The 11,998-nt window shown below is 49.1% G+C and overlaps 1 protein-coding gene across 1 annotated transcript in view; it reads right to left on the reverse strand.

The window, feature by feature from the left end:
• The window catches only part of LOC144174585 (major facilitator superfamily domain-containing protein 6-like), a 30,535-nt gene continuing 18,537 nt past the window's right edge, over window positions 1-11,998 (reverse strand). Inside the window, exons 2-5 of the mRNA XM_077703358.1 lie at window positions 11,318-11,468; window positions 8,747-10,078; window positions 8,029-8,178; window positions 1-3,846 (exon numbers count right to left, since the gene is read on the reverse strand). Coding sequence (XP_077559484.1) covers window positions 3,719-3,846; window positions 8,029-8,178; window positions 8,747-10,078; window positions 11,318-11,414 — 1,707 coding nt within the window. The 5' untranslated portion in view covers window positions 11,415-11,468 and the 3' untranslated portion in view covers window positions 1-3,718. The remainder of the gene's footprint in view (window positions 3,847-8,028; window positions 8,179-8,746; window positions 10,079-11,317; window positions 11,469-11,998) is intronic.

An 11,998-nucleotide genomic window follows, 5' to 3' on the forward strand; every position in this document is an offset into this window, starting at 1 on the left:
TGGATAAAAAATAATCATAAAAAAAGTTTATTATATACAAATCCCGAATTGTTTCTTCCAGCTCAGCTCTAACTGTACAATTCACTCAAAACCAAACACTTCCCTTTACCGTAGCTTCAAGTCACATCTAAAAGTATAAACACAACTCTTTACATACTTTGCTGTAGTTGCTCACATATACATGACATGCAACAATCCGTTCTGTATAACCACGCCATATTGTTACAACCTACAACAGCGGCCGTTTTGCACGCGCGTACGAAGGAAAATGAACTCTTGAACGTGGAAAGCTCCTGGGTAGCTTCGCATACGAATCATGCACGAAGTTGACCAAGTGAAAAAAGGGCGCTATTAGAGACACAAAATAGCAACAACATAGCCACTTTGTCTTTTACGACGCGGTCTTGGACTTCTCGCGCGCAGCTTTTCAAAAATATTTCAGGAAAATAGAATTTGGGAGGAAGCAAAATTCCGCGATATTTCAAAGTAATGAAAGCTTCATAAGCCTGAACTAAGTTACACAATACTGCCAATGTGCATAATTTTTATCCGCGTCCTATGCAAAAACAAAAAGCACACAAAAAAATGCATTGTTCTAACACCTAAATTTCGTAACCTATCTTTATATTTATACATTGAGAGCTTAAATAATGGCGTCGTTCGGAAACGTTTACTAGACCTACATGCTCGACAAAAAAACCTGATGAATGAGCCACGCGAGGAAATTTCTTTCTGAACAAAATTTCACATTTTATTTTGCTTAAACTTTATACCTCTTTCCACGTTGTGGCTTCGCTTACTGATGACAACAGAGAAATCAAACCTAAGACAATCCTGTTTTCTCGCCCGGAGACAGTAAAAGTGTCCCCCTTTCTGCTGTATAATTGCCCTCAACATTCAGTGGCACTGAGATAAGGCTTAATCAGGTAAAAACTACACATATGTGAATAACACAAAGGCTTTTGGTAATCAGTTGTTTCTTGCCTTGGTCTTTCCGTAGGGCTTTTTTTAATGAATCTTCATTCAATAGCCCTACATTCCGGTCTACACACTGCGTTCTACTAGTCTCATCAGGGCTGGGCAACCTGTAGAAATATTTCTGCAATAGCTGAAGCAGCATCTAACAAAAGCCCGTCGACCTAAACTCATCTGTCGATTACTCTCGGTTAACTAGAATGATAAAAAATGCTTAAAATGTTCCCCCGCAGGTGCGACAAACTTATTCTCGCACGAAATGTACCAGCCTACAGCGGAACTAACGCTTGAGCAGCATGAGCGTTAACTCAGCAGATAGCATATATATGTGCCCCGTGGGAGCTACACTAGACCAGTCGAGCCCTATGCCCAACGAATGTTTGCAAGTGTAAAATGTGCAGATGCGAAAGATGTAGCACACTATCAGAAGCCTTCTTGACACTCTGGCTAACAACAGGGATACCGTGCTCTTGCAAAACCCCTCGTGCTTCACACTGATTGGTGCGAAACAAGAGAAGCCAATGATGGTCTAGCGAATCATTACTAAAGCTCAATTCATATCGATCACATCGAAAAGTTGAAAGGAGGGAGAAGTGCAGAAAGTTTCAGCATGAAAAAATTTGACAGACACCTACAAACGACTAGTTTCCTGGCGAACTTTGTGGGTAAGGGAGTGGTACCGGCTTCGAATTCCAAGCCAGGAGAAATTTTTTAACTGCGCAGTTTTTTTTAGAAAGGTGCATAGCTGCAATGGGTAGCAGTATGACTGCTGCATTTCAAGTGGAAGCCGAATTTTCCTTCGCGTGTGTTTTCTCCAGGTTGGGGGGCTTCGAATTCCTAAACTATACAATGCGCAACCCATGTTCCCAGATTTTTTTTTTTTGCTTTGGCTATTTAAACACGTTTTTTACAACAGAAGTGCGCTCGAAAGTGTCCGTTTTATCGCACCAGCCTCCCCGCGTATTCCTCGACGTCGTCTATGACGACACACTCGAAGCCTTCACGGCTAAAATTAGCTGACTGGTAGAACAATCGGCCTGTAAACCTGAGCATGAAAAGATAAGAAGCCGATAATAACCACTCAGAGGGTGAAAATCAAAATTTTCGGAAGCTGAGGTAGCATGAAAATACATTGCAAACCAGTGTGACATGATTGCGGTATGATTAGTGCGACGGCCGCGAACGGCGCACGACATTTTTTTTTCTGCCAGCTGTTACCGATAAACTAGGGATGCAGACTTCTGCTATGCGAGATAATGAATTGCATGGCTTGTTCTGTACAATGAAGCCCAGATAACAGCAGACAAGACATCGCCGAGTCCATCCACATCAGTGTTTTTCCGAGCCTTGGGACACCGCATGACATATAAGAGTGACAAAGAGCAAAAACAATTCCGTTTCTGGATGCACATACACCAAAGATTGTCTTCAGTATACAAAAGTCACCCAAGAAGAGAAAAGTATTGCGGACAAAGCTGACAAGAAAATACACAAAACGTGCCCATTTACGTACCATGCTTTAGAAACAGGCATAACGATCAAAATTCCACATTAAGAACTATGTCTTGTCGTATTTGCAAGTTTATAGAAAGCAGCAACAAAAAATAGTAGTTTAGTCCTTCATTAAAAAATTCAACGGAGTAAGTGCGGATGACAGGGCAATATTAAATAACGAAGGCAAACAATACACGACATTTCATTTCAGCTCGCACTCAGCGCATAAAATCATGCTTTGGGCGACGTGAGAAACTTATTCACAACACGCATTCATATTTTGTCGCCGCTATGTATAAAGTAATACAGATATACTAGACGGCAACTACACAGTTCTCGCGAGCACTGTTGCCTATTTCTCATTTTTACGGATCCGTAAACTACATAGTCACTAAGGCCCTCGCAGAGTCAACGTGAGATCATAGTTGGAGCCCGTATGCCGTAAGCTGCGCCCCGAGGAACCGGTATCTTTGAACCATAGTACAGTCCGATGATACAGAGGCATCAATAACATAACGCTGTTTGTACTATGAACAATACAAAACTAAATAGCTTCGAGCCGCGTGGAACTTGGACAGTGTATCAGGAAAGTGTATACGCTCACGGTGGCCGGCTGGCCGAAAATTTAACAAGGAGTGGCACATCCCGATTACCAGTCTCACATTGCAGCCTACAATTAAAAAAATAGTACGTAGGTACGGCGAGAGAGCTCACGAAGATTAGAGGTATGCGAAGATTTCCGCGTCGATCTTACTTCCGCTTCTTACCGACACGCTTCTCATCAATTGACTACCGCCGCTCCCTTCTTGCGTTCGACCGCGAGACGACAGCCAACCTATCCCTGTAAAATTTGTTAATTTATTCTTAAAGCATACCACCGTATTAAAAAACTGGCTGCCACCGACACAGCGGCTTTAAAACAAAGATAATCCCGCAGTTTTCGAAAAGCCAGCTATGCAGCGTCTATCGGCGATGCTTGATATGTTTTCGAATTATATTCATAGGCAACAAAAAATGCGTAAATAGCGCTCCACAGTACATTTCCTACACACAAGCACACCAACAGTTCGGCGGCGCCGCGAAGGTGCCACCGTCCTTCCCCCACGTAACCAACCAGGTGGCAACAGGAAACTTTCCCAAGGATCTGGACACTCGTCGGAGTAGTAAGGGGAGGTCGTTTGAAAAGGGGGTGACGGCGGCTTCATGAAGGAAGGACAAGCGAGCCCGGCTCGCTGCGCCCTCTCCGGCCTCAGACGTTCTCGTCCCCGTCGTTGCAGTTAACAAACGCGCCCTCCTCTGGCGGCGGGTTGGCCAGAAGCAGCACGGGTTCCTTGTCGGGATCCAGTTCCTGTGGCTTCGTAGCGGCCAACACGGCAGCTGCAGCGGTGCAAAGGCGGAGGACGCGCACTTTCACTTTTTCATTGCAATAGTGCGAAGACTCTCTCTCTCTCTCTCTCTCTCTCTCTCTCTCTCTCTCTCTCTCTCTCTCTCTCTCTCTCTCTCTCTCTCTCTCTCTCTCTCTCTCTCTCTCTCTCTCTCTCTCTCTCTCTCTCTCTCTCTCTAACGCGCGCGCGCGCACGCACGCACACACACACACACACACACACACACACACACACACACACACACACACACACACACACACACACACACATTTCGCCCACGCACACACGCACGCATGCGTGGGCATCCCATCCTATGCGTGTCCATGGGCATCTCATCCTATGCGTGCCCGTGGGAATCCCACGCATACACGCACCCATGCCCACGCATGCGTGCGTGGGCATGCGTGGTCATCCCATCCTATCAGACTCCCAGACGGCGTGTCGAAACTTTCCAATTGGACGCATTTCAACAGCAGCAAAAATTTTATCGGCCCACCCTGACTTACCCGAAATTTTCATCATATCGACACCGGCTCACTCATCACTGGAAGGGAATGAGGCGGCTCATGCCGCAGCCCGAGCTCATACTCCACGGGCGTCTCCTTCTGGGATGCCAGCCAGTCCTTCCATAAGCCCAACGGAGAAATAATCCCCAGAAGGTACAGTGGCATCTTGGCCCACTACCGCTTGGGAAGAAGAACCTTTCCGCCTCCACATCTCTACATGTCTCGCGAAGACACGGTCATCTACAGACAGCTACAAGCTAACACATTCTCACATGGTACATTACTACACTCAATGCACTCTCTACCACATGGTATGGGAGTGCCGCCACAAACCATCCCTAGCACCAAACAAAAATCCCTCTTTTCAGCAGTGGGAGGGTCGGTTGACCAGCTCCAATCCGGATCACCAACAACATCTGGTAGACCGGGCGAGACAGGCCGCCAAGACCCAGGGCTTCCTGGACTAAGGAGGCCCCCACCTGGTGGTCAACCCAACAACATTGACTGCTCAACTAAATGTTTATTCTCCTCGTCCTCATTATAGTCTTTTATTACAACTACAGAAGCGGCGTTCAGGTGATCTGGAGAGGCTGTAGGAATCCCGCTCCCCAAATGTGGCTACTACTAGTAGCGATTTAAACCGTTTATGAGTTATATATATGCGGCATTCAGAAAATCATCCTCCGTAGCCAGGAATCCAATCTGGTAGCAGAGCATGCTCGTGAGAGTCATGCGCACTTGCAATGCGTCTGACCTGTATACCCATCATAATGAGGGGCTAATGACGATGCATTTTAGCTGTCAATTTCATCGCATCAATATTTAAAAATCTTTCGACTTTCGCTGCGTGTAACTCTGCTTTGCTCTTTCTTCTGACCTCCGCCAAAACACTAACGCGGCTGGTTCAATAGATGGTAGTCACCGAAAAGTTTAGCTGTCAATTTCTTCGCTCGGAAACACCGGAAACGGCCACGGATATGGCCGAAGCGCTACGGATATGGCGCGGCTTGTGCACCGCCGTGCGTCGTCTGCTCCGTTTCAACCCTATTCTGAAACGTGGTGTTATCAAGGCATTACTTTTCGTTCACTTGGGTAGAGTTTGGAACGTTCAACCCACATCATACGCTCAGCACGGACAAGTACCGCCATCCCGCGGAGCCCGACATAAACAGTGACGGCGCACTCACATGGTTGCCTGCATGCGTGCCTCGCCAGTGAATACAATCTATACCTGCAAAACTTAGTTGCGCGCGAGGAATTCCGAGACACGCGCAAAAAGATTTTTCGCTGGAACAAGACTTAAGTCACGCGGTACGATAACGTTGTGTTAGATCGAGGCTTTGTGCTCAATACTTTAAACTGTTATAAACATGAAAGGCCATCCATTCGACCACTCAATGGGTCAAAGCGAGCAGGAGACAGGGCAGCAGACTCCGATCAAGCATGAAAGACCACGTGGACAGGTTTGAGGCCAAAGCCCAGAGATGTTAAGACTACGAAGCAGCACGACAGCTTAACTGAATCCGCTGAGGTAAACATGCGGAGAACTCGTTGATTTTGGAACTGCCATGTTCTGTTTCATCCGCGCTGCAGCGAAAGCCAAAGCTGTCTGAAGAGAGTGGACGGACGATGTACCTCCGCGTACCCCCGTCGTCTTTTTTAGCCATATATAGCAGCAGCAGAAGACGGGGCTACCTTTTTCGGCGCATTGTGACGCAAGATTGAGATGATTTGGTGAGATGTTCAGTCTGCACCGAGTCCACCCAAGGTATTAACAATAAAGCCGCACGGCGCGTGCTGATGCACGCGACATCCCAATTACGAAGACGAAGGAGAAGTGAAATTCGAAATAAAGAACTGCAAATTTTGAAGTTAAAGCGAGTACGGAGTGGGATAGAAGCAAGCAAGCAAGCGCGAACGAAAAGCGAGTGTCCAGGTGTGCTCTTTCACTGCGCGTTTTTGCCCGTGGAAATGAAGCGTTCTAGCGCGAGGCGTTGGAAAACGAATGTCTCGGTGTGTTTTAAGTGCGATGCACTTTATAAGCGACCCCGAACCTTCCGCCGTCCGCATTGCTCCTCCTCCTCTCCCCTAGCAACGGCGCGAGGAGCGGAGAGGAGCGTCTGTAGCAACGGCGCAGCGACGTCACACCCCACGTGACCCGCGCGCGCTCCGCCTCCCGCGCCGTGGCTGCGCGCGCCCGCGCCGGCTCCCGCACCGCTCCTCGCGCCGTGACGTCACACTCCCACGTGACCGCGCGCTGGCGCCTTTGCGTCTGCTCCCCCTCTCCTCGCGCCGTGACGTCACATGCTCTGCAGCTGGCGCGCCTCTCCCCCCGTTAGGTTTGCACTCACCCTCGGCGCGCGCCTCTCCCCTCGCCTGACAGCTCCCCCTCGCCGGTACTGCGCCTCTCAAGGCGATGGCAGAATTACTACGCCGTGTACTCTCGGCGCAAGAAATGCATTCGCACTTCCTCACGATTCCCTTCGGGGAGGTGGGGGCAATTTTTTTTAGTACGCGTTACGTTCTAGCGCGAGGCGTTGGAAAACGAGTGTCCCGCTGTTTTAGTACAGCGACCACATGAGAAAACCATGACGAAAGACGACGACGACATGAGACCCCGACAGCCCGAGCCCCTAAGGTGCTTCGCCCCTAATAGAAGGGAGACGGTAGCAGTCAAAGGCTTCGAAAACTGACTGAAGTTTGTGAGTGCGACACTTTTTAAACAAAATGACCTAAATTATTTCACGTGTTCCGATAAGCAGCGAGTGCTTGTAATTGATTTTCGTGTCCAAGCAAGGGCGACCGACTCTTCCCTGAAGCAATAAAGAGATGTACCGCGCTTTAAACACTAGCTGAAGAAAAATTTCAAACGCGTCTCCTACAAACACTACCTGATAAAGACATTCCACACACGTGAAATTTTTATAAAATCACGCCGCAGTTTTCAGGCTAAGACGATGGGTTGGTAATCGCTAAAAACGGTTTCGCCCATCTCTCGTTGCGTCTGTCACTCAAGACCTTGCGTCAAGTGGCACGTGTGTGGAATGTGGCACGGAAGCCCGAACCGTGTTCACGGACACCTGAGCATTTGAGACGCCCATCGAAGCCCCGCTCCTAGCTGTGGCATGCCGGTCGTTGTTCTCGAATGCAGCGTCGTATAGAGGAAGAAATTTCCAACCTGTCACATATTAGCGCGACGCCAGCGGTTGTTAGCGCTGTTCATTACAGACCACGCCTGATTTCACTATATTAACTAGACAGCTACTACCTTCACTAGACAGACGAGAACTAAGTTGTGTTAGTTCTTCCAAATGGTATGAAAGCTCTGAAAAATCTGGGCGATGAAAAATCTGCAGAAAAAGCCGTCGTGATTTGCGTAGTCACCGTGTGAGCGCATCCGCGAGGTCTAAGGTTGATTTCATTCAGAGTTCAGCCAACGCCGAGACTACCAGGCACGCAAGACTGTGCTGTAAGATGGGCGTCGCTGAAGGATGAGTTTTCAATTCTTCGATATATCACATTAGTACCGGTTGTTAATCGTAGCGTACTTCAACGCAACAGCGGGCAGCATAAGATGGCAGTGCAGCAAGCTGTTTTTTGCCAGTATGGGCCCAGAGGCCAATGCTTTGCTCGATTCTACGAAGAGCTCGATGAGCATGCGTCCTTACCGCGCTTAGTGTCCCTCATGCTGAAGTACAACTGGATCGCAATGTGGAACAGCAGGAAGACGACGCTGTAGAGAAAGAATATGTAGCACGTTCTTCGGCCACCCACTTCGGTGAACAGCTGGCCCGCCACGACAGTGCCGGAGGCTATTCCTGCAGAAAGGCGGAAAAGAGTAGACTGGTTTTTAGGAAACAAAGTTGCAATTCCAACTACAAAATGCCCCTCCCACTTCCTTATTCGTCGCAGTAAACAACCATAGAGTTGGGCTCGAATTCCAGGTCCCAAAAAGCACGTTGACTGTAGCGGTGTAAACGAGCCTTGAGTTTCTAATAACTTTTACAATAAAAATCTGAGCGTTAACATTAAAAATGTCAGTGAGCCAATACATTGCCCCAAAGAACTAGATGGCCGAAAGATTAAATGATTGATTGAGTGAGTGTGATTGAGTGAGTGTGATTGATTGATTGATTGATTGATTGATTGATTGATTGATTGATTGATTGATTGATTGATTGATTGATTGATTGATTGATTGATTGATTGATTGATTGATTGATTGATTGATTGATTGATTGATTGATTGATTGATTGATTGATTGATTGATTGATTGATTTCGCGTCATCCCTCAACAGGGTGCCAGTGGATAAACTAGTCGCACGAGGAAAGAGCCAGTACTAAATCACTCAGAGTAAAGCAAAAGCGTGCGACGGCACACTAACCGAGCCCCTCGAAGGTGCCGCCCAGGATGCCCTGCATGGTGGCCTCGGTGCCAGGCGGTGCAGCCGTGCTCGCGTACGACGTCATGGCGGCGTAGAAGAGGCCGAAGCAGAGGCCGTGCGTCACCTCGACGGGCAGCATGGCCCACACGTCTGTTCCGAAGCTGTACACGGCGAGACGAAGGCAGAGCCCCGCGATGGACAGGCTGACCGCGTTGCCGTAGCCGATGCGCTTGATGATCCACCCCGAGAAGAACAGCACGGGCACCTCACCGCCGAAGCACTGCACGGCAAGATTGACGCCCAGCAAAGTGGGGGAGGCCCCCAGGTCCTGCAGGTACCACAGCGCGTAGCTCCAGATGAAGCCCATCAGGAAGCCCATGTTCAGCACCGAGAAGGTGAAGAACAGCGCCCGCCCGTTCCCCAGCACGCTTCTCACGTCCTTGAGCAGCTGGCTGGACCTCGTGGAGCGCGGCACGTCCAGGAAGCACAGGCTGAGCATATCCAGCACCGTGAACGCGGCCAGCATGTAGAATCCCGGGCTATAGTTGATGAACGCGCTGCCACCCGTCGCCAACTCGTTCAGGTAGCCGATGAGTGGCGCCAGCCCGCCCCAGCCGATGGTGCCCCAGAGCCGCTGCTTGCCGTAGTCCTGCTTGCGGTCCAGCAGTATCGCGTACGCGGCAGCGTCTGCCAGCGAGATGCCCACGCCAAACGCTATGCCGCCAACCACGCGGAAGATGACGAACAGCCAGAAAGTGGACGTCTGCAGCGTGTTCGGCTGCCGAACCGAAGGGCAAGTGACCACGCAAGACGCATTTGCATCCAAGAAAGAGGCATTACTGGGAGCCAAGTCGTCCGCCAGCAGGCACCACCTGGACCGGTGGCACATCAGGCTGGAGTTGAAGGGGTACTCGATCTCCTTGGGCGTGACGGCCCCGCTGCTGCCATTCGAGAAGACCACGTCGTCGTAGTCGCAGCGCAGGTGGCAAGGCTCGCCCGTGAGCGGTCGGCAATCGCTGATGGAAGCTTGGGAAAAGCAGAGGAGAGAGGCGTTGTCCTGGAAGGCTATGTCGAGCGACGCCACGTTCATGTCGAGCGACAGGTGCTCGATGGGCGGCACGAATATGATCAGAAAGTGGAAGAGGCTCTCGACGCTGATTACGGCTATGAGGACAACCTTGAGCTGCTGCACCTTGTCCGTGAGTGTGCCGATGGCGAACCGCATGACGATGGACAGAAACAGGAGGGTCGTGTTCACGAGACCCACATGTGCCGCCGATATTCCCAGCTGCTTGGCTATGAGGGTCGTGAAGGGCATCACGCCTACCACCGCTGGGAACGGAAAAAGAACGAAAGAGAACATTTTAAGCTCTTTTAAGGCTAATGGCAAGCCCTATCACGTGTTAATCTGCTTGCCAACTTCATCATTTCATCATTTTAGTACTTGAATACGTTACATGGGCTGCTGTTAACAATTTGCTGTCGGGCTACAACTCACTGGAAATCGTTCACTTGCGTCGGCGTCTCCATTTCACCGATACCAAATGGGCCCTTCGAACTGGCCAAACAAAATTATTTCCGAGATCTCTTGGTGCTGGAATATGTAATAAGTGCATGACATGCTACCAACGACTACAAGCCTTCCTTTTGCTAGAGTTTACAATTGGAGAAGCGACGGCGTCAAAGGTGAAGCTGTATCGCATTGTCGCTTACAATGCCGCATCCAAACCGACCCGGTAAAAAGGCCGTAGACATAAAAACAAACCAAGGTAAAAAAAAAAAACTTAGGTCTAATTTTATCGCCTAATCTTTGCTCGGCATTGAAAAGGCTAAGCGGTTTTTTTTTTTTTACTCAGAGGCTAGAACCCCAATTTGTTTCTTTTTAATTCAGGATACAGAATTAATCGCTCACTACATCGTTCAAAAATGTGTTATTCTTTTACAATCTACAGGTCCAATGCTTGTGCAAGGGCCCGTGATGTTTCCACTATATTAGAACACTCCGGATTATGCAACCATCACTAGATTTAAAAAAAATACGTTTGGTATTAAATATTTGTAATAAGCTCCAGGATAAAATTTTAGAAACAGGTCAATCCCACACAAGGAAAGAGCTACTTATGTTGCACAAAAACAAGGCACGAACGCATGAACTTGCCGAACTGGCCACCAAAATGTTCACTTTACAATTTGCTTCCGGTTAAATTAGTTAATTCCATGGTGAACTATGACACGCAAATTAAATTTGAGCTTACAAGCTGGGCACACCCACGTGGTATGGGAGTGCCCTAGTATACAGAGACAAAAACAGCAATTCAGAAGTCACATTTGTTAGCACTAGTAAGGATCAATAAAGGAGGAGGAGGAGGAACAACTTTAAACCTGACATCCAACAGTGGGGCGTACAAAGGGCCGAAGACGCCGCCAGAGATAAGGCATCATGAAGTTATTTCCCAGTCCTCCAAGATTCATTGAGCCATGGGGCATTGGCGAGAAAGTCGGCTTCGCTGCAAAGCGCTTTCCGCCGACTTATCGCGACGCGAAGGAACGCCAAGTAAAAGCGACACTCACCTCCAAAGTAGAAGAACATGTGCATCTTGAGAGGCAGAAGCCGTACATTCGGCGTGACGTACTTCGACGCGGTTATCATATTCTCCTTGATCGTCATCTTGGCCTCGATTTGGCGGATTTGTGGACAGGTGACGTCTGCCCTCTGCAGGCGCTGCGAAGCAAGGCATCACCACACTGGTTACTTATTGCCTCCTGTCCGGAAAGAACAAACCACCTCTCTTGTCACTCCACCCCGTACCCACTACATACATGTCATCCTCTCGCGTCCTACTTGCCCTACACCCAACTGCCCGTATACCCATCAGTACGACACCTTTACTGGAGTGCCATCCGCCAGACCTAGCGCACACCCACGTTCCCGCATCGCTTTCTGGGAGGACTGGTTGAACCCGGATTCTGGTGTGGATGTCAAGACGACGCAAGAACTCCTGGCCACTGCCTTCGTGTTAGTCAGGACATCTGGGAGTTATACGGACCAGCCGTTTCCTAATGAAGAGACTGTGGCACGACGGGCCGGACGAGGGCTGTTTGGAGAATAAGGTATCTCTCTCTCTCTCTCTCTCTCTCTCTCTCTCTCTCTCTCTCTCTCTCTCTCTCTCTCTCTCTCTCTCTCTCTCTCTCTCTCTCTCTCTCTCTCTCTCTCTCTCTCTCTCTCTCTCTCTCTCTCTCTCTCTCTGTGCC

The sequence above is a fragment of the Haemaphysalis longicornis genome, unplaced genomic scaffold (genome assembly GCF_048455015.1).
Source record: "Haemaphysalis longicornis isolate Haplotype H1 unplaced genomic scaffold, Haemaphysalis longicornis Haplotype H1 scaffold_3, whole genome shotgun sequence".
Classification (NCBI taxonomy): domain Eukaryota; kingdom Metazoa; phylum Arthropoda; class Arachnida; order Ixodida; family Ixodidae; genus Haemaphysalis; species Haemaphysalis longicornis.